Source organism: Marmota monax, unplaced genomic scaffold, assembly GCF_021218885.2.
Source record: "Marmota monax isolate L192 unplaced genomic scaffold, Marmota_monax_Labrador192_F-V1.1 WCK01_AAM20220418_F8-fsc00130, whole genome shotgun sequence".
NCBI lineage: Eukaryota > Metazoa > Chordata > Mammalia > Rodentia > Sciuridae > Marmota > Marmota monax.
The window spans coordinates 945056-972652 of NW_026693244.1; the positions used below are offsets into that span (position 1 = coordinate 945056).

A 27597-nucleotide genomic window follows, 5' to 3' on the forward strand; every position below is an offset into this window, starting at 1 on the left:
ACAAAACCTTTAGCAATATTGCTTTTGGCACAGGATTTTCTGAAAGAGTGAACAGCTCTTGGTAAAGTTCCAAGCAAAACAAAGAACAATCTTCCTTCAATTTACATGGTAGTTGCATTCCTGGAAAATTCAAGAAATACATTGTATTTATTTGGAACACACAGATAGGTTCTAGTCAAAAATAATTATAGATAGGTTTTTCACCTACATGAATGTCTTGTAGAGCATTTGAAAAGTCACAGACAGTTCATTTTGCAAGATGTCAAGTTGTCTAGCAACCCTGGCCCACATCCCTCAGTGCTACTAGAGTATCCTGTTAGAGCAACACACCAAAACATCTCATTTCCAAAATATTCCCTAAAGGGGAACCTTTGCTGATAATCGCTTAAATAAAAGGAGAAAATGAAAGATATAATGGAAGGCTATCTTTTGGTTGTTGGACCAGTCACACCCCACTCCCTGTCAGAACTCCTCCTACCAGAGGAGGCTGAGGGCTGCAGCCACAAAGCAAGCAAGCCAGAGGTGAGGCATTTTCTGAACGATTGAAAGCCAATCTTTACACTGCTCTTAAGACTCGCTTCTGTGCCTCTATGGTTGAATGCTCATTGTTGGAGAAGTTCTGCTGGAAACACATGGCTTCTTGCTAAAACTGGGCCTTCAGCAAGGTACCTACTCTTTTTATTCCATTCTGCCTGCTACCCAACCTTGTTCCCACATTCTGTCCTGTTGACTCAGGCTCCATAGAACACTTTACATGCTTTATTGTGACAATCAATATTGTCCCAGATCACTTTCTTTCTTATCTCTAAATTTCTTTTTTTCTTGTTCTATTTATCTCCCTTCCAAGGGAAGTGTTCATTAATTAAAGAACTTCAGTTTTTCTTCAGTTGCCTTTTCTCCGCACTTTTCCCTATAGATATTTTGCCTGAGTCTCTTTGGTTTGCAAGAATAGACAAGCATCATCTGTCAAGGACACATTCTGAAAAAAGTCACTGTTAGGTGATTTAGCCATTGAGTGAACATTTTAAGAGTATACTTATGGAAACTAAACCCGCTATAAGGTCACTAGGAAATATAATCCTATAGAACTACTGTTGTATATGTGGCCCATTGTTATCCAAAATGCAGTTATGAGGTAGGTACACAGCCATAGTAGAAACCACCTTGAATGCACTTTCACCAGAAAGGGCGATTTTTCTTTTAGGTAACAGGCATCTCAAGAATTCCAGGGTAGGTATGCCATGGTCCTTGGAAAAGAAGAACAAAAATTGCAAGACCACCTTTCAACCATTCTTTTCTGCTCCCCTTTGCTTCATTTTTCTCTTTCCTGTACACTAGCTTCTTGTGGCCTCCTGTCAACAATAATGGAATCCTAGTTCCAGGAGAGAAACCCTACCTGACCTAGCTTGGATCAGGTCTAATTCCCCAGATGAGTTCAGCACTGAGACAAGTAAATAATCAAAATGTATGACACAATGGGTTCTGGACATGGTTATCAGGCAGTGCAGGACAGGGATACCTACTCCCTGTCTGGAGAGTTTGCAGGCTGTACTGCAGGGAGGGGAAGCCCAGGTAGAGCCAGGTAGGCTCCCTAAATTGAGAAGGCAGAGCTGGGAGACCAGGGAAGCCATAGAGGAAGAGGGGGCAGGACCCAGTGCCAGAGAAGAGAAAACTGAGGTAGGGAGGAAGGGAGGGGAGGAGAGAGAGGAGAGAATGCACATATGGGCATTAGCTTTGGAGATCACCAGAGTCTTTGAGTACTGATCAGTGCATGCCTGGGAGAAAACTGCTTCCGGCCAGGTAAAGAAAGACCTGAAAGGAACAGAGGGAACAAGCCTCAGCACTGTCACAGGGCTGGAATATTGGGTAGAGTACTCAGAAGTATATGGACTCAGTAGTAGGGGAGAATTTAGTCCTAATGACGGTTCTATTCCTGCCTAACAAAGCTTAAAAGCACACCTGAAAGAATCAATCTGTTTCCAAGTAACTGTATTGCAGAGCATATTTCTAGAATATATATAGGAATATAAAAATATCCTGTTCACAACAAGGTAAAGTTCAAGATGTCATCACTCAATCAAACTCCTGGCCAAGGGAAGGAAGCAAAGAAAAGGAGAAGGAAACAATGCTCTATCTATAAACTCTGAGTGTTAGCACCTCCTGCCCTCCCATCATAAGGCTATTATTATTTTCTTCTACATACCCCTATGTATTATTTGGCATATTAAGTAAGCACGGATTCGCTATTATTTTAAAAGACTGTGAATAAGCCAATTAGGAAAATGAGAATACCAAGCAGGAAGGGGACAAGAGCCCTTTCTGCAACCCTTCAACACTGACTGAAGGTCTTGTTCTTCCTATTTCCTCCGTCTCTCTCCTTTTCTGCCACCCTTTATGGAAAGTTCTTGCTTTCTGAGACAAGAGGGAGCAAGGAGGGGAGGGGAGGGAAAGGGAAATGCGGGGAATGAGCAAATTATATTGTGACTTTGCGTGCATGTACGAATATGTAACAATGAATCCCAACATTATGTATACTATAATGTATCAATAAAAAATGGAGGGAAAAAGTTTTAGTTTTCTTTATCTCCATCTCTTCCTTCCTTTTCATGTTGTTTATCTGGAAAAAGAGCAACAGTATTATGTTTTTAAAACACATGGCTAGTTTTTTTTAAAAAAATATTTTATTTTTGAGTTGGACACAACATCTTTATTTCACTTATTTATTTTTATGTGGTGCTGAGGATGGAAACCAGGACCTCGCACGTGTGAGGCAAGGGCTCTACCACTGAGCCACAACCCTAGCCCCTCATGGCTAGTTTTTGGAGAATTTTTTTTCTTGTTTTTGACTTTAAAATCAGCAGATTTTAAATATTTCACGTGTACTTTTCAAAGAAGGAAATCACCCACCACCCTCACTAGCAGTTCAGCTGCCTTTTATTTGATCCATTCCTCCACTCTTGGAGTCAATGGCCCTGGAGGCAAATGCTCAGCTCTATTTGCCCGAATCCATCTGCCCAGTCCCTGGGCAAACAGAACTGCGACTTCAGCAGCATCTGCCCAGATTGCAAACTTGTTCAACTCTCCCACTTTTTCTTCCTATGAGAGCTCTCTGGCACAGAGCGGGGACAGCTCTTGATGGAGTGAGGGAAAGTAGAGGGGAAGCAGCAGAGCGCAACAAGAGTCGAAAGGAGCAGGCGAAGAGGTCTAGAGCTGAGACCGGCAGATAAAAGGACCACTCAGTAGCGAGAGACTGTAGGCGAAAGTAAAGCGCGTGGACCGAAAGAGAGCAGAAGGGGCGCGCGGAGGCTGAGCATCCAGGCAGCTAGACCCCAGATCAGAAAAGACCAGCTGGGCGGAGGGGCCCGCTGGCGCCAGGGACAGCACGCGCTCAGTCGGAGGGCGCATCGCTCCGCCGTGCAGACAGCCGCCCGCGATGAGTGAGACCAGCCGGCTGTGCTCCGGCTACTACAGCCTCAACCATACCTTCGTGGAGTCCTTCCAGTGCCCTCGGCGCGGCGAGGGGGCCGCGCTTCTCTACTGCTGCGGCTTCGCGGACCTCAAGTACTGCTGCAGTGAGCCGGGCAGCTACTTCCCCTACAAGCACAGCTACATGTGGAGCCTCAGGTAGGCTGGGCTGGGCAGGGCAGGGCAGGGCAGGGAGCCCGCGCGTCCCGCGCCCGGGGCCCGTGTCTAGGGTGGCGATGAGCGGTGGCGCGCTGGAGCCGGGGAGTTCACCTGGACTCCTCCACCGGTCCTGGTCAGGTCCCTTGGAAGCATGCGGAGCCTCCAAAGGGTTTGCGAGGGCCCAGGAAAGAAACCTCGCCGGGGCTCAGAACTCCGCCAGGAGCCAGGAGCCGAGGAGGGCGGACTCTGGGTCCCGGGCGCACCCGAGACCCGCCAGGACTGACCAGGCTCGGTTTCCTGTCTTCCTTGCGGACCTCTGGCCTTGGATAGGAGGAGAGGTCAAATAGATAAGTTAGGGTGAAGGTTTTAATTCCTCTTTGATTTGTTCATTTGATTCATTTAAACACAAAGGAGTCACCTGTGGGTCTCGTTTTAATGGATTAACCAAGGACCAGAGTATTTAGTCTCTTTGGAGGGCGGTGAAGAATTGGTTTTGTTCCTTCAAACGTTAAAAAAAAAAAAAAAGATGTGTGTGTGTGTGTGTGTGTGTGTGTGTGTGTAGGAAGGCGACTGGGCTTCATAACTTGCTCTTTTCAGAGGATCTGATACTGACCTTGCAAACCAAATTGAAGAGATTCCCAGGGAAAGGTAGAGTCTTTCCTTGCTCTGATTACACCCGCTGAGTAACCTTTCAAGGGCACCCTTTTTCCCAAACACCTGAGTCATTTGACCATTGCAGAAAAGTGAAGAGCCTTTCGAGGCAGTCTTGTTTTTCCTATGATGGGAATTTTACTTATTTCGACTAGTATTTACACAGACATTTTCATTGTGCAATGACCCCATTCTAAAAGTTTGAAATTGAACTTGATTCTTTGATTTTTGCCTGGAGAATAATGGGGTTCCAAGATTGTAGGAAAGAATCCCCTCCCACCTTGAACTGTTTCTTTCAAACTAATTAGTTAATTTAATTAATGTATGGGCAAGGAGGTCTGGAGGGAGGTGTGTGTGTGTGTGTGTGTGTGTGTGTGTGTGGAGAGAAAGAGAGAGAGAGAGAGAGAGAGAGAGAGAGAGAGAGAGATTCTGCTAGGAAGAGTTACAGTATTATTTCTCCCAGTCTCATAGCATGATCCTGAGTCCACAATAGATGACTAAACGTTATTTCTTGAAATAATAAAATAATTTTTTTCTGTATTGCAAATTTTGAAAAACTCTCAAAAGGAGTGCCTGCTTACAAGTTGTACTCATAAAGTTGTACTGGAGTGAGGCAAAACAGCAGAAAATGCCAGCTTATGCTTAGCTTACTTGAGGAAGGAATCTGTATGGCACTGGCATATTACTTGGCCTTTTGGAAAATAGCAGTAATCCATCTCTGAGTCTTTGAAGGTGTTAATAACAGCAGAGCATTTCCAACAAAGACTGGCAACGCCTAAGTCAAACTCAATTGGAAACTATGCCTGAGATTCTCAGATCCCTAAATAGTTCCAAAAGTGACAAGCAGCAGAAAATATAAAACCTTTCTAAGATTCATGAGGAAACAAAAGAGTGAACGAGGGGGCTTCATTCAGCACTGGCATAATGGGCAGTACAACTCGGTTCCTGAGAAACAGAAAAATTACTTTGATGGCATCAGCTGGCAATGTTAAACCTGTAGTTCTTGTGAGTTCTTGAGCTCTGAGAACACAATGGGGAGGTAAATTTATTAGAGCTTCATTTCCCTCCTAGTCTTTGCTTTTCACTTCTAATTTAAAATAGTTCAACTGTGAAAAATAATCCAGAAGTCACTAGTCCTTGTATTGAGATTCTGCATTTGCTGGAGAGAGACACACACAGTGGTAGTTCCCACAGGGTAACTGCAATCGTTTAGTAGGAACATTGCTACAATAATGTGAAAGCAGCTTCCAATGTTCTCTGAGGGCTTAAAAAACAACTGTTACCTGGTGCTATGAGGAAAGGAGAGCTTTCCCATGTGTTGCCCATTCCTGTTTTCTCGCCCCCTATAAATCCCTAAGTTCTTAGGATTTCCTTTGATACTTTATCTAGGACCCAGAAAGATAGTGCCTATTAGACAGGGCTATGCATAAATGGATTTAAGCATTTGTTGAAATGTATATTGAGGAGACTCCTACAGCTCCATCTCTACCCAGAGTTTAAACTAGAGTTTTGCATACATAAAGCAATGCTTTTATAGCCTGGAGCTGTGACATTTTCAGCTTGAGACATTTTCAAGATTATGAAGAACAGCTTTTATACCAAAAAGCAGAAATGGCATGTTTTCTTTTTATCTTTCCTTCAAATTTCATGGCCTGTTTTTAAAATGTGTACATGACAAGTTCATATAATAGATGTTGTCTTTATTTAAATTGACAATTTTACTTTTTAATTGACTAAATCACTTACTCACTTTGAAGACTTTTTAAACTTCTCATTTCAGGAATCTATAGATGTCTAATCTCCTGTGGGCCTTGTTCACCAAATAATATTAAGTGGATTACATTTCCATGTGTTTGTATAGAGCAGAGAGATTCCAACCCACCCTGACACTTAGAATGTACAAGTCAGCTTTGGTGCAAACATGAAGAGCTGCCACACACAGAGAATCTATCCATTTAGAGGAAAGTGCTCCACATGGGGGCAATCCCCAAGTTTAAATATATAACTCTGTACTTCCTCAGCCATAAAATTATCCAGTCTTCACTTAGGTGCAGGGCTATTGAAACTGGGCCAATATTAATAAATCAAGCACAAGAATCTCTGGAAGTCTGACTCCATGTTGTAGCTCAGAAGGTGATTTCTTATTTGCAAGGATGATTTATCTCCTCAATCAAGAGTAAGTAGAGTGTCCTTAGCCCTTCTCCTTTAATACTATTCTCCTTTATCCCAAAACAATGATGCTTCTAGCATTTCTCATCAAATTCCCTCTTCCCTCCCTTTTGTTAGGCTTGTTAGGGCTCTAATCTCTGGGAGACAGCAGAAGCCTTAAGGCAAGCCAAGAAGATAATGAAAACGGTTGTAATTTTCAGTGATGTATGTTCCATATTACTACAGATTGATCAATCAGCAGTCAGTTATTACCTACTTTCATTTTTTGAATATGTTCTATAAGCTAAGCCCTTAATAAGTGTTTACAGCACTATGAAAAAGTCAACTGAAATATTTGCTCTTGAGCAGCTTAAAATCCAATTGTAGGGACTGGGGTTGTGGCTCAGTGGTAGAGTGCTTGCTTAGCATGTGTGGGATCCCGGGTTCAATCCTCAGCACCACATAAAAATAAATAAATAAAATAAAAGTATTGTGTCCATCTATAACTAAAAATATTTTTAAAATCCAATTATAGATATGCACACACACATATGTGGTTCGAGAAGCATATGTTTGAATGGTAGTCATTCAAAATGATGCTTTTTTTAAGCTCCTATTTTAATTTAATAGAGCTAATTTCACAGGTTCAGGAAGACTAAATTACTTTTGAAATGGTTAGCTTTATGGGTAACTGCATAAAAGAATTATTGCAAATTTACTGCAGAGAAAATATGATTGAATATATATCATTTTTGGAGAAAAGTACAAGAGCTTTTTTTTTTCTAGGTGCTAGAGGGCATAGTATTAGGCCTTTCTAGACAGGAAAAATTCAGACTGAAGATGGAATAAACAGTTTGTGTACACTGTTTTTCTTTCATTCAAAGCTTTTTCTCTTTTATAACGATTATGGTTTTTTATATCAATAAGTGGTATCTCAAATATGTTTCCAAAAGAAAAGTTTTATGTTCCTAAATATAAAATAAAAATGTTCCTAAATGTAAAACATAAAATATATGTTTTATATTTAAGAATATAAAACTTCATGACTTTCACAGAAGCAAATATATTTTCTATTCATCTTTTATTGGTTAGCCTGATGTTTCTTTCTAAAAGATAGTAATTGGAGATGTTTATTTGAGATTTTTTAAAGTTATCTAGGGATCATGTGACCTTATACCTATATCATGAATTCACAGTTTTCCCTACTTACAAATACATTTAAAAGGGCCTTGAAAACATGTAGAGAAGATGTAATAATAACATGTTGGTAGAAAAAAGTGAAGTACAGATTTCAGTCATTTACTGTTTATGTGAAGGTATAATTTGGGTATGAATGATCGAAAATGTGAACCAACTTGTTTAACCCTGCTCCATAGTTTGTGTGCATACCAGCCTGTGTGACATGGTTTTTCTGTTTTCCTCAGCATTGGTGCTCTGATTGGATTGGGGATTGCTGCCCTTGTTTTACTTGCCTTTGTCGTCAGCGTCTGTGTCCTTTGCTATTTATTTCTGTATACAAAACCTCAAAGATTAGACACTGGCCTTAAACTTCATCACCTAGAGGCTTCTTCCGCTCAAGAAGGTAATCAGCATCCATTAATTGTAATCAATTACCTGTGCTCTATCCAAAATGCTAACTGTGCCTAGGTAACCTATCATACTGTTAACAATGAATGCCTTTTAAAAAATCTAGTTTATTATGTATCTTTGTAAAATTTACCCTGAATCAGACCTTAATGATGAGATACCTCAAGGAAATTGTACTCAAGGAAAAGTAGCAGCAGGATATAAATGTTCTCATGAACAGTAAATCGTTGTTCTAGTAAATCCACTTTTATGTCCTTTTCAGTTATTAAGGTAAAACCTCTTGAAATTTTTAAATTTTGGTTTTTGATGAAGCCAATGAAGTCAAGTAATTAGAAGAACAAAATATCTGATAGTTGATTCTCACTGTTGTATTGCTTTAAATTGGTTAGTCCATGGGTGGTTAAGAATTTACTTGTGTGCAAAATTTGGAGGAGCCATAAAAAATAGGTATATAAAATAATTTCAAAATTAGAACACACTTTCAGTTCTCTGTTATTGAATATATTACAAACTAGTTAATTTATAAGGTGTGTATATGTGAGTATAATGTGACTATAAAGTAGAAAGAAATTTTTATGTATGGTTTATGGAGTAGCATCTCATTAGTCTCTCAACTATAAAGTACTGTACAAATCATAGTTGTTATCATTATGATAATCAGAAAGAATTATTAAAATTTTGTGAAAATAAGTGTTTATTAGTGCATTAAAAAGAACTAGTCATGAATTCTATTTTGACATGAATATATTTAGAATATAAAGTATAGATATGTATCCTAAATATATAGGATACATAGAGAATATGACAAATTAGAATATAAGTTTAGAATCTATATACATATTTAGAATGACACACAGTGCTTACTTGCTTCTGTTTAAAAGAAAAGGAAAATCTTTATTTAAAAAAACGGAGAAAGGCCCTGCTCATATGATTTTTAGCTGAACACTGAAACTTATCCTGCTTATGGAATGTCTGTCCTTAAGGAATGCCTTACCTTATAAAGTACATCACCATGGAGTGATTCCATTAGTTCTAATCTTCTTCTCTGTAGAGGAAGGAGAGGAGTCTCCTCTCTCAGAAGATGTCCTGTGTCACAGAATAGGGGGCCAAGATTCTTATGGAGTTCTCTTCCTGAAACACTGGTTGGAGACTGCGTAACCAAATTGGTAGGTTGGTAGCTGAATTTAGTCCAGATGATTTATACCTAGTTTCTCTACAGGCACAGTGATGCAATGGATGGTGATTTTCAAATAATCGGATCATAAAATCAAGTTTTTTTTCAATTGCTTAGATAAACTCTCAGTTCTTAAATTTTACTGTGCCTAAGAATCACTTAGGGACCTTGTTAAAAACAGAAATTTCAAACTCTGCCTTTTTGAAACAAGTAGCTCCTCTTCCAGCTTCTGCCCTTGCTCACCTGCTTTCTTCTCTCCACAGAGAAGCCAAGGAAAGCCTGTTAAAACCTAAGTCAGACCATGCCACTCTTCTGCTCAAAACCCTAACCTCCCCATTTCTGTACATAAATGAAACTATACTGTGAGCTACAAGGACTTCCATGGTCTGCACCCTTGTTTCTCTCATCTCCTTTTGCCAAGCCACATTGACCTCTTTGCCATTCCTTGATATTCTGAACTCAGAAACTCTGTACGTGCTATCAGCATTGTTTAGTATGCTCTGCCCTTAGTTATCTACATGACTTTCTACTTTCACCATCTTTACTCTAAAGTCCCCTTCCCAAAAGTACTTCCCTGGTCACCCCATCCCTACCATATTTCATACCCGCTTTGTGCTTTATTTTTCTCATAAGCATTGACCACTAACACACTTTATATTTTGCTGATCAATTGTCTGGCTTTTCTCTACTCCAAGTAGAAAATGGTTTCTAAGAAAGTAGGATTTTTTGCCTTGTCTGCCCACTATTATATCCCTAGTGCCCAGAATACTTAACAAACATTTCTTGAATTAAATAAAAGGAGTAGCACTGCATCTCTAGTGGAGGTGATCAAAGGAGCATATTTTGAGAAATACTGACAAAGTATTGTCACTGTTATAGTCACCCAACATTCATTGAGTGCCTCCTTTGCACAATACATTGTGCTAAATAAAAATTGATTATTTTTCCTGATTTACATTTGCTCCCAAATTTTGTTTTATATTGGCTTTTTGATTCAACTTTGTAGTCTGATAGCTAAGGCAGTGTGTAAATGTTTTTCCTATGAAGTTAGATAAGGCTGCTTTCTTGCAATGCAATATCCCCATTCTGCTCCTCTCAAATATATTATATGTATCAAACCAGTAAATTAATTCAGTACACCTTTTTCTGAGTCATTGCTATTGGTAAAGCAGGGATTTTATGATCTGCCTTCCTGTTGGTTTAAAACGGGATGGATTTGGTCCCCCTGGTTGATTTTAACCAAATCAGACATAGTAGAGACCCCCAAACAAAAAAGTAATCTAAATGCCACTGGAATAGGGAGAGAAAATGGCTTATATTTGAAGTGATAATTGAATATTGCTGTACAATTTGTTAAATAGCATGTTCCATTCTAGTGATTCTCCCACCTAGCTAAAGATGCCATTGTTATAGCTATTGGGAAAACAAGTCAGGGGACTTACTTCATTTAAGAGATATCTTAAAGGTTAAAAACATAATAAAATATTTGTATAGCAAATCAAGCATGGAAACTACACCCAGGAAAATTGGTTTCACCCGCTAGGGCTCTTTCTTTCAAACCTATCTATTCCGAAAGGTCAATCTCCCATTATTTTAGATTAATTTTTATAATTGAGACTCTTTTTGTTGTGGGCAATTTAAATGGCCTAAATGGAAATGTGCTCTTTTGCATATGTTAACACTGACTTAGGGCGCTGGACTTTTTCTTTTCCTACAAATAACAATAGTCTAAGTATAAATTAGTCTAATCTTAAGTCTAAGATAAGGGGTAAGAAAGATACCCCTCAGTGTATCTTTTTCCTATTATATTTCATTTAAAAACATTTTTTTTGTAGTTGTACATGGACAGAATGCCTTTATTTTATTTGTTTATTTTTGTATGGTACTGAGAATGGAACCCAGTGTCTCATGCATACTAGGCAAGCGCTCTGCCACTGAGCCACAGCCTAGCTCTTGTATTTCATTTTTAATATATACAGTTTAAGGCTTTAAATGAACCTGGAAGAATCAGGTCTGTTCCTGGTAGGGATTGTAGACTTCAACTGGGCTACTTTCCATGCTCACTCTATCCAGAGCACCTTTTGCTAAGCAATTGGTGGGCTTTTAAATTGTGTCCTATAACCATTTTCTTCTTAACATTTAAAAATTTGTTCTAATTAACTATACATGAAAATAGACTGCATTTTGGCATGTACATAAATGGAGTACAACTTCTCAATCTTTTAGTTGTACATAATGTAAATCAAACCAGTCGTGTAATCATATATGCACATAGGGTAATAATGTCTGATTCATTCTACTATCCCATTTTTGTGTTTTAGTATATATATATTTCAAATGCCACTGACTGAGTACCATGACTTGTGGATTGTTCTGTATAGGACATTCAGTTCCTGAGCAAAAGATGGTTCTGTAAAGGACATTTTTGTAAGCGTGCAGTCCTGGAGGTGAGGGCTCATTTCCTAGGCTGTGGAAGAATTGATGGCTAATAGATAAGCAAACAGATGGGCAAATGTCCTAGATTTCAAACTTTTCCTTTGGTGAATCCTTTAAGGTTTATCAGAAAGGAACTCAGCTCCCCAGAACTCTTAAGGAGTGGAAATTCTAGAGGGGAAAGCTCTGCTTCCAGCCTTATATGTTTAAAATTTGAAGTTTCCTATTTTGTTTTTAAAATTTGTGGAAATTTTCTATTTGACTGCATAATATAATGTTTGCTTTACTGTGAAAATGACATCTTTTGCCTCCCATGTCTGTGTAAAATTGCTCCAGGAAGATAAAGCATATTTATCCCCTGGCTTTGATTATCCATCGATACCCTGGCATTGTGGAGGTGATGGAGAAGGAGCAAATAGAAGTGTCCTTAGAAGCAGAGGTTTTTTTAAAAAATAAAAATTAGAAGACCAGATTTTACTAGAGTTGCTTGGCACACACACACAAAATAGTAGTCATGTGGGAATAATAAACACCTCAAGTCTGTATTTGATGGTTTTGTTTGTAAAAGCAACTGATATAAATGAAAATGGGTTAAATAAATTAGCAGCAAGGCATTGTCTTGGAGAAAGACATAAGTTATTTTTGGAATACTGAGAAGTAAACTGGAAGATCACATAATCATTTATTTTGCCTGTGATCAAAGTAGGACTAATATTGGCTTAGAATGGTCTGTTAAATTTCTTCTTCTTAGAAGATACCCGTGCTTCCTGAGAAAACTTTTCTTTCAGTTCATGTTCATTGTAGAAAAATTAGAAAATACATGGAAACAAACAAATAAATGTCACTCATGATCCCAGCACAGAGAGGAGAGATATTAACACTGTGGTGAATTGAACTTCATGGACTTTTCCCCCTTTGCATCTATGCATAGATAGATGCATGTAACAACCTGGGAAAAATGGGTCTTATGTTCTCTTCCACTATAAAATATTGACATCTTTTTTGCCAATAAATACCTTGCCATCAATTTATTTTATTTTTTTATTTAATCGATTTTTTAAATTTGTTTTAATTAGTTACACATGACAGTACAATGACCTTGACATATCATACATTTGAATCAGATGAGAAATAATTTCTCATTTTTCTGAGTGTACAGGTTGCAGAATCACATTGGTCATGCAGTCACATATATACACACAGTAATAATAATGTCCGTTTCATTCTACTATCCCTCCTATCCCCCATCCCCTCACCTCCTCTCCCGTCACTTCTCTCTACCTAATCTAAGGTAACGCTATTCTTTTTTTTCTCACACTTTCATATATGTATTTTGTATAATGATGAGGGTCTCCTTCCACCATCCATGCAATTCCCCTTCTACCTCCCCTTCTCTCCCACCCCTCTTCCCTATGTAGAGGTAGTCTTCTTTCCATGCTTTTCCTCCCTACCCCATTTTGAGTCACCCCCCTTATATCAGAGAAGACATTCGGCATTTGTTTTTTGGGGATTGGCTAACTTCACTTAGCATAATCTGCTCTAATGCCATCCATTTCCCTGCAAATGCCATGATCTTATTATTTTTTAGTGCTGAATAATATTCCATTGTGTATATATGCCACATTTTTTTTTTATCCATTCATCCATTGAAGGGCATCTAGGTTGTCTCCACAGTCTAGCTATTATGAATTTTGCTGCTATAAACATTGATGTGGCTGTGTCCCTGTAGTATGCTGTTTTTAGGTCCTTTGGGTATAATCTGAGAAGAGGAATAGCTGGGTCAAATGGTGGTTCCATTTCCAGCTTTCCAAGGAATCTCTATACTGCTTTCCAAATTGGCTACACCAATTTGCAGTCCCACCAGCAATGTATGAGTGTGCCTTTCCCTCCCCCCCTCCCCCCCCCAGCATCCTCACCAACACTTGTTGTTGTTTGTCTTCATCATGGCTGACACTCTTACTGGAGTGAGATGATATCTTAGAGAAGTTTTAATTTGCATTTCTCTGATTGCTAGCGATGATGAGCATTTTTTATATATTTGTTAATTGATTGTATATCCTCTTCTGAGAAGTGTCCCTTCAGGTCCTTGGCCCATTTGTTAATTAGGTTATTTGGTTTTTTTTGGTGTTTAGCTTTTTTGAGTTTTTTGTATACTCTAGAGATTAGAGCTCTATCTGATGTGTGAGGGGTGAAAATTTGTTCCCAGGATATACTTGCCATCATTTTAATCCATTTTGTTACATTTATGATGTAGCATGATTTTAAAATTTTAAAGTATTTTTATACTTCCAGGAAAGTTTCAAGAGAAGTATAGAGCACCAATATATATCTTTTCCTGGGTTTTCTAATTGTTTATATTTTGTCTCATTTATTTCATCATAGTTACTCTGTTTTCTGAACTATGTGCCTTTTTAATGATACATATGTCAGTGTGTATTTACTATGAACAAAGATTTTCTCTTACATAATCACTGTACATTAACCTAAGTCTGGAAATACAACACTGGTGCAGTAACGCTATCTAATTTGGAGTTTATATTCAGATTTTTTCCATGTCCTTAATAGCTATTTTTTTCTTATCTATGATCTAGTCCAGAATTACATCTTGAAATTAGTTGTATTTCTCTTGTTTCCTTTAATCCTCAGGCTTTGTTTGCCTCACGATCTTGACTTTAATTTTTTTTTGTAGTTGTAGATGAACAGAATGCCTTTATTTTATTTGTTTAGTTATTTAGTTATTTTTTATGTGGTGCTCAGGATTGGACCAAGTTCCTCCTGCATGCCAGGCAAGCACTCTGCCACTGAGCTCCAGCTCCAGCCTGATCTTGACATTTTTTTGAGAAGTAAAAAAAAAAAACAGAAAACAACTATTTTATGTAATATTGCTCAATTTATGTTTATCTGATGTTTTCTCGTGATTAGAGACAGATTATCCATTTTTGACAGGAACATCACAAAAGTCATAGTCTAATGGCATCACAGGGGACACATGATATTGGTTTGTCCCATTATCAGTGATATTAACTTGGATTACTTTGATTAAGTTTGTAATTGCTGGGTCAATCCATTGTAAAGTTACTATTATTTTTTCTTTGTGATTACTAAGTAATTTGTGGTAAGGTAATCCGAGAGTACAAAAATATCCTGTTTCTCTTCAAACTTTCACCCAGTCATTGATGATTAAAATGGAGACTTTCTAATCTAATTTTTTCCTTCTATGTTTATTAGTTGTTATTTCACTACAAAGAAGAGATTTCCTTCTCTTGCCTATCTTAGTCTAATTGTGCTACTATAACAAAATACTTTAGACTGGGTAATTTATAAAGAACAGAAATTAATTTGTACAGGGCCTGAGGCTGGGAAGTCTTGGATCAAGATGCCACCAGATCCAGTGTCTGGCAAGGGCAGCCGTCTCTTTCCAAGATGATGCCTGTTCCTGTGTGTTCACACGGCAGGGGACGGAGTGGGAGAGTGGAAAGGAGCTACCTGGTTCCCTAAGCTGTTTTATAAGGGGCACTATTATATCTAGGAGGGTGGAACTCTCATGGCAAATACACCTCTTAATACTAGAATTTAGGGGTTAAGTGTCAAAATATGAATTTTGGAGGGACACATTCATTCGAGCCACAGCATTACCTTTATTCATTAATATTGGTGTGGACTCACGAATTTTTCATTCTAAAATACTCAGTTTCTATTACTGTTTACTCTGATCCATGCATTATCTAAGATTTGATCAGTGGAACTCTATTAAATTGGACCTTGTGTCCTTTTGAAATTTGTTCATCATTTTAGGAGCCCAACATTTTTTTTACTTTTATCACAAGATACTCCAGGGCATTTTGTACTTTCCGTGTTTTAGTCCTGGAATCTGCCATTTCTCCAAGAAGCCTAGTTCATTTTAGCTGGGAATGGTATTTAGAAATCAAGATCTCAGTGTAACATATTTTATTGAATTATTGACTTTGAACTAGTTTCCCTTTTTTTCCCCTATTACACATACAGTGGACATTAAAGAATTGTCTTAGCATAAATTCCCAGGAGTAGAATTCCTGGTTGAGGGAGGGCACAAATATATTAAAGGCTTTGGATACAGGTTAACAACTACCCTCCAGAAAATTATCATTTCATACTTACTTGTTTGCATATGTCCTCTGTGATACTGAGGATTATTATTTTAAAAGATATATATTAATTTCATTGAGGAATAGTGTTTTATTTTAAATTTAATTAGCATTTTTTATCTTTCCATTTATTTTGTGGTATATTGTTTACTCATATCTTTCACCCTTTTTTTCTATGAAAGTGTTTACTCTTTTTCATCCACATTATGAGTGTTTTTTATAATTGTTTCCCTTTTAGTTTTGTAGTGACAATTTTTCAGTGGTAGAAGTTTCTCTTATTGTGGTTTCTCATTTTGGTTCGTAATTTGAAAGCTCTCCCTTTAAGAGATAAATATTTTTACCTACATTTATTTTAATATTTATGCCTTTTGTACACATTTAAATCTTTAATAGTCCTTTCATTTTGGTGTAAAATGTGAGATAGATATCTGCCTTTCTTTTATTTTCCAGATAATGTGCCAGTTGTTCAAATATTTATTGCCTAATCCATCTTTCTTGTGACAATTTAGATTGTCATTTGTCATAAACTAAGTTTTTATGTATACTATGGTTTATTTTTAGGCTTTTTGTTCTGTTAAATTGATTGGTCTGCTTATTCTTAAGCTAGTAATATACTTTAAAATTATTGTTGTTATGTAATTTAACATGTGATTAAGTAAGACTACCATCTCCTCTCTTCTATTATGCTTTTCCTTTTTAAAAAAGGTTCTTGGCTATTCTTACAATGTGCAAGTTTCCAAATAAACTTTTTAATCAGATTGCCAAATTTTAAAAAGTGATATTTTAATGAGTTTATCCTCAATTTATAGATAAACTTGGGAATCTACTTTTCTAAATAGACTTAACAGTCTCCCCCGCCCCACAAAAGAAAAAGAGAAGAAGAAAAGAAAAGGAAGAAAAAAAACCAAACTTCCACTCAAAACACTTATTAATTAGACTGTCAAAAATATTTAGTAATATCACTTTTTGTTTCAGCAAGACTTTTAAAGAGCCATTGCATTTTTCATAGGAAATGGGAAAATTTGTACTCAATGGCATAAAAAGCCACCCATATCCATATCCCCCTAAAAGGAACTTTCAACTTAAAATAACAAGCCTGGAACTCCTATGACTGATTTTGTTCCTAGAAAGTAGCAGCAAAGCTACTGCTACCTTTAGCATTTTGAGAGCTGAATGCCTTCTCAGGGTATACAGTCAGGTGGTTCTAGCTCATGCTGGAACCATCAAGCAAAATATAAAAATACTGTGAAATATTCATTTTAAAGAATTTAAAATATCTGTTAAATTTTCTTGTAAGCCATGTTAATATCAAGGGTTGGAAAAATTTAACAAAGCAGAAAATGAAAAAACAAATGACCAACTCTGGGAAAAAAATTAGAATAGGGGGAAAAATTCTGCATAGATCTGTCTCTACTCATTGATGAGTGGGTGGAGCAAATATGCAAGTCTAAGAGTCTAATTTTCCTGATGATTTTTAAGCTGTCTTTATGTGAAATATCATACATATCAAGGGAAAGACAGGGCTCTGAACAATGGAGACATGAGTAGACCGATAGACCACATGGCAAGTTTTATGCACTTCACTTTAACTCCAATTCAATCCCATAAATCCTCATGCACAATTTAAACAGATAAATTTCAAGCAAGAAAATAGAAGGTACCATCAAAAGCCTACCAACCAAGAAAAGCCAGAACCAGATGGATTCACAGCTGAGTTCTACAAGACCTGCAGGAAGAATTAATACCAATTCTCCTCAAATTATTCCATGAAATAGAAAAGGAAGGAACCCTTTCAAACTCATTCGATGAAGCTAGTATCATCCTGATACCAAAACCAGGCAGAGACACATCAAGGAAAGAAAATTTCAGACCACTATCCCTGATGAACATTGATGCAAAAATTCCCAATAAAATTCTGACAAATCACATACAAAAACATATTAGAAAAATAGTGCACCATGATCAAATGAGGTTCATTCCAGGGATGCAAGTTTGGTTCAGCATACAGAAATCAATAAATATAATTGATCATATCAATAGACTTAAAGATAAGGATCATATGATTATATCAATTGATGCAGAGAAACATTTGACAAAATACATCACCAATTGATCATGTTTAAAAAACTAGAAAAACTAGGAATAGTAGGAACATACCTTAACATTGTAAAAGCTATCTATGCTAAACACAAGGCCAGCATCATTCTAAATAGAGAAAAATTGGAAGCATTCCCTCTAAAAACTGGAACAAGACAGGGATGCCCTCTTTCATCATTTCCATTCAACATAGTCCTTGAAACACTAGCCAGAGCAATTAGACAGACAAAAGAAATTAAAGGATACAAATAGAAAAAGAAGAACTCAAACTACCATTATTTGCTGATAACATGATTCTATCCTTAGAAGATCCAAAAACTCCACCAGAAAACTTCTAGAATTAATTAATAAATTCAGCAAAGTAGCAGGATATACAATCAATACCCGTAAATCAAATGAATTTCTATACATCAGTGATGAATCCTCTGAAAGAAAAATTAGAAATACTACCCCATTCACAATAGCCTCAATAAAATAAAATACTTGGGAATTAACTTAACAAAAAAGGTGAAAGACCTCTAGAATGAAAACTACAGAATACTAAAGAAAGAAATTGAATACGACCTTAGAAGATGGAAAGATCTCCCATGCTCTTGGATAAGCAAAATTAATATTGTCAAAATGGCCACACTACCCAAAGTGCTATACAGATTAAATGTGATTCCAATTGAAATCCCAATGTAATTCCTTATAGAAATAGAAAAAGCAATCATGAAATTCATTTTGAAAAATAAGAGACCCAGAATAGCCAAAGCAATCCTTAGCAAGAAGAGTGAAGCAGGAGGCATCACAATACCAGACCTTAACCTATACTACAAAGCTATAGTAACAAAAACAGCATGTTGACCAATGGTACAGGATAGGAGACACAGAGACAAACACACATAAACATTATTATCTCATACTAGACAAAGATGCCAAAAACATACTTTGGAGAAGAGATAGCCTCTTCAACAAATGGTGCTTGGAGAACTGAAGATCCATATGCAACAAAATGAAAATAAACTCCAATCTCTCACCCTGCACAAAACTCAACTCAAATTGGATCAAGGACCTAGGAATTAGACCAGAGACCCTGCACCTAATAAAGGAAAAAGTAGGCCAAATCTTCATTACGTTGGATTAGACCCCAAATTCCTTAACAGGACTCCTAAATTGCAAGAAATAAAATCAAGAATTAATAAAAGGGATGGACTCAAACTAAAAAGCTTCTTCTCAGCAAAAGAAACAATCAATGAGTTGAAGAGAGAGCCTGCATTTTGGGAGTAAATTTTTGCCACATGCACATCAGATAGAGCACTAATCTCCAGGATATATGAACAACTCAAAAAATTTAAGATTAAAAAAAACCCCAAACAACCCAACCAATAAGTGGGCTAAGGAACTGAACAGGCACTTCTCAGAAGAAGATACACATTCAATCAACAAATATATAAGAAAATGTTCAACATCTCTACCAATTAGAGAAATGAAAATCAAAACTACTCAAAGATTTCATCTCACTCCAGTCAGAACGGCAGCTATGAAGGATACAAACGAAATAAGTGTTGGTGAGGATGTTGGGAAAAGGCCACACTCATACATTGCTGGTGGGACTGCAAAATGGTGCAGCCAATCTGGAAAGCAGTATGGAGATTCCTTGGAAAACTGGGAATGGAACCACCATTTGACCCAGCTATCCAATCCTTGGTTTTCAACCAAAGGACTTAAAATCAGCATATTACAGGGACACAGCCACATCAATGTTTATAGCTGCACAATTCACAATAGCTAAATTGTGGAACCAACCTAGATACCCTTCAGTAGATGAATGGATAAAGAAAATGTGGTGTATATACACAATGGAATATTACTCAGCATTAAAAGAGAATAAAATCAAGGCATTTGCAGGTAAATGGATAGAGTTGGAGAATATAATGCTAAGTGAAGTAAGCCAATCCCAAGAAACAAAATGCCGAATGTCTTCTCTGATATAAGAAGGCTGATTTATAATGGGGATGGGGAGGAGCATGGGAGGAATAGAGGAACTTTAGATAGGGCAAAGGGGTGGGAGGGGAAGGAACAGGCATGAGGGTGGGAAAGATGGTGGAATGAGACAGACATCATTAACCTAAGTACATGTATGAAAATGTGAATGGTGTGACACTACTTTGTGTATAATCAGAGACGTGAAAAATTGTGCTCTATTTGTGTAATATGAATTGAATGTCATTCTGCTGTCATATATAACAAATTAGAATTAATAAAAAAACAACTACTCTAAGATTTCATCTCACACAAGTCAGAATGGCAGTTATCAAGAATACAGAGAAAAATAAGTTTTAGCAAGGATGTGGGGGAAAAGGCATTGCTGGTGGGACTGCAAATTAGAGCAACCAATCTGGAAAGCAGTATGGATATTCCTTAGAAAACTTGGAATAGAACTACTATTTGATCCAGCTATCCCACTCCTCAGTCTATACCCAAAGGACTTAAAAATCAGCTTACTATAGTAATGTAGCTACATCAATGTTCATAGCAGCTCAATTCACAATAGCTAAACTGTGGAACCAACTTAGATGCCCTTCAATAGATGGATGGATAAAGAAACTGTGGTATATATACACAATGGAATGTTACTCACATTAAAAGAGAATAAAATCACAGCATTTGCAGGTAAATGGATGAAGTTGGAGTGGGACTGCAAAATGAATCAATATGCATTTTGTTGTCATATATACCTAATTAAAATAAATTAATTAATTAAATAAATTTTAAAAATCAGGCTGGGCATGTGGCTCAAGCGGTAGTGTGCTTGCCTGGCATGCGCGGGGCGCTGGATTCGATCCTCAGCACCACATAAAAATAAAATAAAGATGTTGTGTCCACTGAAAACTAAAAAATAAATATTAAAAAATTCTCTCTCTCTCTCTCTCTCAAAAAAAAAAAATCAAAGGAAACTGTTTTATTACAAAAGCCAAAACCGAAATCCTTTTAGGGAGCAGTTTTGAGATTGCCTGTTTGTAGAAGTGAACCAGCTAGGTTAGTAGCTGCTATAAGATTTCAGCATGGTACCCAGAAGTTAGAAGGCTCTGCCAGACAAAGCAGAAAAGCTTAATATAGTTTTGCCTGAGAGTGAAGAGATAAACACCTACAGAGGTCCCAAGATTTAAAAAATATTATGAGATAGCAGTCAAGAGCAGAGTTCACAAGGAGAATGGTAGGATAAACAGATCTCTGAGGAGTTGCTCTGAAAATAAATGCAAAGTTTAAGTTTTAACATAAAAAGTATGTTGGTCTAGCTGTGATGAAGACAGGTAGAAAGATTGTGGCTGACAAACTGGATTTAAATTTTGACAGAGGCCAAAGCTTTAATTAATTAATTAATGTTTAAAATTTGTTCTTTTTAGTTATACATGTCAGTAGAGTGTACTTTGATGTATTACACATACATGGAATATAACTTATTCTAATTAGGATGCCAGTCTTGTGGTTGTACATGATGTGGAGCTTCATTGGTTGTGTATTCATATATGAACATAGGAAAGTTATGTCCAATTCCTTCTACTGTCTTCTATTCCCATTCCCCCTCCTTTCCCTTTATTACCCTTTGTCTAATTCAACTTCTATTCTTCCCTCCCGTACCCTTACTGTGCATCAATATCCACATATCAGAGAGAACATTCAGCCTTTGTTTTTTGGGGATTGGCTTATTTCACTTAGCATGATAATTACCAGTTCCATCCATTTACTGGCTAATGCCATAATTTCATTCTTCTTCATGCTGAGTAATATTCTGTTATGTATATATACCACCTTTCTTTATCCATTCATCTGTTGAAAGGCACCTAGGTTGGTTCCATAGCTTAGCTATTGTGAATTGAGCTGCTGTAGTCACATCACTGTAGTATGCTGATTTTAAGTCCTTTGTGTATATATTGAGGAGCGGGATAACTGGGTCAAATGGTGGTTCCATTCCAAGTTTTCTGAGGAATCTCCATACTGCCAAGTCTTTAATTTAAATGCCAGTCTAGGAAGCATTGGATTAAAGAAGGTTGAGATTTACATATGATAACCAGACCCTGCCCCTCAAAAACCAAAACAAAACAAAACAAAAAAAAAGAATGGCAATAGAAATCAAGCTACATAAAGAGGAAGGTGTCAATCCAAGGAAGAACTGAGATGCTGGATTTTAGCGATTTGCACTCAACTAAAGAAATGGAGAAATTAAATCAGAGGAACTCTTTATGTGCAACAAATCCCTTAGGAGTTCAGTGATTTTATAAATTTCTTATTTAAAATCAAATCCATTTTGTAACTTTGTAACAGAAAAGAGGCAGCTTCTTTTATCCCTACTTTGTTGGTTAAGAAATTCATTTCTAGTTTATAAAAGGAAAACTCTGAAAACCAGAGGTCACTGAGATGCTTCCTTTTTTTTTTTCTTTTAAAATTATCCCAAAGAGATGTTGACTGAAGTCTGTTATCACCTCAGCTCCATTCATTGAAGTTGTTTTTCTGTATATTGAATTATTCTAAATTACTGGGGGGGGGGGATATTCATTGAAAGCATTTTAGTATTTTTATGAACTACAGGAAAAGAGTGAACACTAAAAATGTTTGAATGCTTATTTAAGAAGTATTTTCTTGTTCGCATAGCAAATTGGTTTTGCTGGGAGAACTGCTTTGGCCTAAGAAGTCAAACAAGAAATTATCTTTGTACCTGATACTGGAAGGATCCAGTAGCCAAGTAAATAAGGAAGTGGAATTGGGGAGTGAGAGTCTTTATAAGAACTAGATGAAGGAAAATTGATAATACTGGAATGTATTTTGAAAATCTTTAAACCTCACAGGGCAGTAGATGGTTCAAGAAATTCGTTCAGTTGTTAAGAGAAATACATAGTGGAGACGAGAGCTGTTAGAATGGAGACAACTTTAAGAGAAACCCCAAGTAACAAGGTTAGGAAGTTATGTTCAGGTTTTTTCCCATTAAATAATAGTGATGACAAAAACCTGCATTTGACGAAGTAGGAAAAAACACTTGGAAGTCTGATGAAAATATTATGAATATAAGTATATATAAAAACTTAGGAAAAATGAAGGAATTGACTTAAGAAACACTACATTTTTTTCAGGCTTTCAGGAATTTCAAAAGATTAAAAATTTAGATGTTGAAACAAATGCTAGAATAAGATACAAAGGCTACATAGATAGTATGACACTAATTTAGATGTTGTAATCTTTATCCTTACCTGCTATGATACTGAAGAGTAAAAACAATGCTAAGCAAATAAAAAAAATCCCATAAATATCTTAATTCATGTCTTTTTCTTTTTAAAATAATAGTGAAAAAGTGGATATTTAGAATTAGCCAGTTGGACTCTGTTTAGATCATCCCAGTTTTGTTGGCAAGATTCAAAGCATCAGGAGGCAGTGGGATATAGGCCTTCTTCTCTCCACCAGGCCTGACCAGGGTGTTGGTCTTGGCCACATCAGTCACAGAGCTTCTTGACAACCTATTTGAGCTGTTGCTAGTTGTCTTCACCTTCTTCATCAGCCACTCAGGGGCTGGGGATCTTGATGGCACAGTGATCAAGCTTCTTTCTGCCAAGACAAGGGTATTTGGATAGCCTCCACATCTGCAGTTGTTTTGGCCACTAGAAGGTGAGTGGTGTATCTTTGTGTGGTGTGTGTGGTGTGTGTGTGTGTGTGTGTGTGTGTGTGTGTGTGAGAGAGAGAGAGAGAGAGAGAGAGAGAGAGAGAGAGAGAAAGAGAGAGAGACACTAAGGATACCTTCTGCCTTTTTGGCCTTCAAGACTTTTGCTTTGGCTTTGGGAAAGGGCAGTAGCTTCCAGCTTCTCTTTTGGCACCATCTTGGTGAAAAGGTTCACTTTGGTTTTCAAATATTATGATAAATAATTTCAAGGACCACTATGTAGAATATATTCCATTCTTAAGAGTTTAGTGACTAAATTTGAATCTAATGTATGTTTCAGTCTACTTTGTAAAAAAAAAAAAAAAAAAGCCAAGAATTTTCCAGTTCCTAAGTTTCATGCCAGCTTTCCCTACTACATTTATCTTAAAAAGCTTGTTATTGGGCAAAGGGCTATTTCTCAGGATAAAGAATCTTGTACCTATAACAAATTAGCTTTAAAAAAATCTAAAATTATTGGTTAGACATTATGATGGATGTTTGGAAGTAGAACATTAAATAACATTTTACCACCAAAAAAGTTCAGAAATAATGTAATAAAACCATACAGTATACTACTCTAGACTCTGGATATTAAATTTACAATATTTTAAATACCTACCCCAGAGATCTATACTCATGTTTCAGATCTATGGACTGAATCTGAGAGCTGCAGGGAGACATCATCCTTCAAAATTTGTAAATAATATTGCCCTTTGAGTGACGAACCATAGAATTGACCCAGAGTAGGGGAATCCTGTTTGACCCTAGAAAGTTGTTTACTTATAGGAAAGTATTTTTTACTTACAAAAAGCAGTTTACTTACAGAAAGCAGGTGTTTTGAAATGAGCAGAGCCAGGAAGTATTAACATACCTAAAGTGAGGCTTAGACTTACCCAAAGAAAAACAATTGAAAAAAGGCTAGTTGAGCCCTGCATGTTGGTGTATGCCTGCAATCCCAGCAGCTCTGGAGGCTGACACAGGAGTATGACAAGTTCCAGGCCAACCTCAGTGACTTAGTGAGGCCCTAAGCAACTTAGTGAGACCCTGTCTCAAAATAAAAAATAGAAAGGTCTCAGTGGTTAAGCACTCCTGTGCAATCCCCAGTAAGGGGAAAGAGCTAGTAGTGACTTTCCTAATAGAATAGGGAGTGTTGTCCATTGGACTTCCTCTTAGGCAGGTCTGGACAGATTTTCTAAAGTCTGGTTGCTGGAGAATAAGGGACACTAGAATGCTGAAGGTGGCGGGGGGAGAGTTAGGTAGATAGATTGCGCCTACATGCCAGGCAAGTGCAAGGAAATACTTGTGTATACTGAAATGCCAAGTATAAGAATGGCAGTGGGGAGGTTGAGCCAGGAGAAGTAAGCAGGGCCTGATCTATAGCCAAACCAAGTTTAGATATGACCCTGAAGAGTTTTAAGCTGTCAGCTCTTGGTGCTTTGTGAGTCTAAATGTTGACTGCTATGATATTGTTGATAATGATGCATACTTTCTCAGTTGACACTGTGCTTTGATCATTTTCTTGGAAGCCACCTTTTAAAATTAAATGGCTGCATAAGACCTCATGCATGGTCCTTTAGTTAAAAATCCCCCTATTGGAAATTTAAGGTGCTATTTTTAAAAAATTGAAAATAATTAGTGAACATCTTTGTGCATATGTAGAACTTTTTGATCTAATTTTCAATGTTTTTCTTGGGAATTTCATATGAAACTGGATCACAGGATAGGAGCATTTCAGATTTCAGATGTATGGCTTTACACTCTCATCATGCTATACCTTTCATCAAGAATTACTTTTTAAAAATCTGTGCCCAATTGAAAGATGAAAAATCATCTTACCTTTTAAATTTACTATTTTAATTAGCAAGATTGCAGGTTTTTCATGTTTAGGAGCCATCATATATTATCTATTTCTTTATCCACTAAGAGGTTTTACTGTTTTATGTATTCACATGTAAGAGTTAGTATATCAGACTTGCATCATTTGTTCTAAACAATGTTTCTTAGTTGGTTTTCCATTTTGTCTTTTGCCACCCACAATTTTAAAGTTTTTATTATTGTGAACTTTCAATCTTTTAATTTCACTTAAACCAAATTTGTTGAATACCAGCTACATGCATTTTTCTAGACATGAATGTCGAGATATATGAATGAACAAAATAGCTAAACATCCCTTGGCATGTTACATTTTAAGTAATGAGAGACAATATATAATAAAACAATAAATCAGTAAGCTATATTAGAAAATAAGTGTTTTGGGAAATGAAGGGCAGAGAAGATTGGAGATGGAGGGAATATAGGCTGCAATTTTCAAATGTTTAGGTTCTAACTTCTGGGTCAGGACTTGAAGACAAAGGAATTATTGTACAAATTGGCTTGGGGAAAAGCTACTTGATACAGTGAAGTCAATACAAAGGTTCTATGGCTGGAACATGCCTGAAATTTTTGATCAAAGTGGTTAGTAAACTAGGTAGTGAGTAGAAAAAGACAAAGTTGGGGAGTTGGTAGTATGAGTATGAGATCATGGGGACCATTGTGAATACGCAGGAGAAATGGAGAGTTCTGAGAAGACATAACTTATTTATTTTTTTAAAAATTTTTATACCTTTATTTATTTTTATGTGGTACTGAGGATTGAACCCAGTGCTTTGCACCAGCTAGGTGAGTGCTCTACCACTGAGCCACAACCCCAGCCCCTGCCTTATCTCTTAAAGGATTACCCAGAGCATTGTGCTGAAAAGAGAATAAGGGTGGTAGTAAAGGTAGCGAGAAGCAGTAACAGATATATCTCAAAAGTATAATCAATAAAGCTGAGTGTGGTGGCACATGCCTGTAGTCCAGTGGCTCGGGAGGCTGAGACATGAGGATCGCGAGTTCAAAGCCAGCCTCAGCATCAGCAAGGTGCTAAACAACTCAGTGAGACCTTGTCTCTAAATAAAATACAAAATGAGGCTGTGGCTTAGTGGTCAAGTGCCCCTGAGTTAAATCCCTGGTGATTGTGTATACACATACACACACACATCTGGTTGGATATAGGGTTTGCTTATATTTTAGTGCCTAGGATACTTAACAAACATGTCTTAAGTGAATTGAATTGTGTAGCACTGCATCTCTAGTGCAGGTCATCAACGGAACATAGTTTGACATAGGTAACAGGTGGTCAAAGAAAGGGCATCCTGGAAGCCAAGTGAACTGTGTCAAATGGTACCAATAGGTCAAATGAAGATGAACTAAACTGATAATGTAGCAACAGGGAAGTCATTAGTGATGTCTGTGATTTTTTTCCATTGCATCTTACACATTTATGTATTATTTAATTATCTAAAATTTTATGTATTGGTAAAACATACATTATTTCCACATTCAACTTTTATAACACTGTTCATTGAATAATGATCCATTTCTTTGTTATGTTCGTTAAACTGCTGATTAGCGAAGATCCATATTCCTCTATCTTGCTCATTTTTGACTATTCACATCAAAGCTGATTATGATCCAAAGACGTAATACTGTTGCAAATTATAATTATTGATTTTAAAGTAATTATTCAGTTTATGCATAGGACAGGGACAGATACTTTGATGAAGCAACCCAGAAATATTTCCCTCCTTATCAAATGTGTAGTTTCATTATAGAAGCATGAAGGAAAAAGGTAAGCATGGAATTAAATTTTTACTCCTGCGACTGAATATTTCCTTTACATAACTTTTAGAAGAATGATTTAAAATCAACTTTGAAATGACTCTTTCTTAACTCATCCACATAGTATTTTCAGGGCATCATGCTTAGAACACTGCTATAAATTTTTTTTTAGCACAAATGTTAGGCCAAAATTTTTAATGTTATAATTTCAAATATTTAATTTTTTTGTGTTTACAGGCAACCTAAATAGAAAAACCAAAGCCCTCAATTCAAATGCAGCATCAAATTCTACAAATGAAACATTCTATGAAGCTGAAGATAAAATTCAAGAAAAAGAAGTGGATACAATACAAATTAATATTGCTTATTAAATAAAAATCCTGTTTTCAAAGCTCACTGGAGAGCAATAAAAATGAATTTTAAACAATAGTTCGTAATGTTGCTTTTCA

At 36.8% G+C, this 27597-nt stretch overlaps 1 protein-coding gene across 1 annotated transcript; it reads left to right on the forward strand.

Moving 5' to 3' along the window:
- The first annotated feature begins 2995 nt into the window (after positions 1–2995).
- Shisal2b (shisa like 2B) lies at positions 2996–27577 on the forward strand. The gene is made up of 3 exons (XM_046456181.2): positions 2996–3624; positions 7848–8005; positions 27386–27577. The coding sequence occupies exons 1-3, from the start codon at positions 3434–3436 to the stop codon at positions 27517–27519; spliced, it is 483 nt and encodes a 160-aa protein (XP_046312137.1). The 5' UTR covers positions 2996–3433; the 3' UTR covers positions 27520–27577.
- Positions 27578–27597: the final 20 nt, after the last annotated feature.

Excerpts from the sequence above, each read along its gene's own strand:
- Shisal2b (XM_046456181.2), top strand. The coding sequence starts at position 3,434 with ATGAGTGAGACCAGCCGGCTGTGCTCCGGCTACTACAGCCTCAACCAT. Across the intron at positions 3,625-7,847 it reads AGCTACATGTGGAGCCTCAG|CATTGGTGCTCTGATTGGAT; the intron begins GTAGGCTGGGCT and ends TGTTTTCCTCAG. Across the intron at positions 8,006-27,385 it reads GGCTTCTTCCGCTCAAGAAG|GCAACCTAAATAGAAAAACC; the intron begins GTAATCAGCATC and ends TTGTGTTTACAG.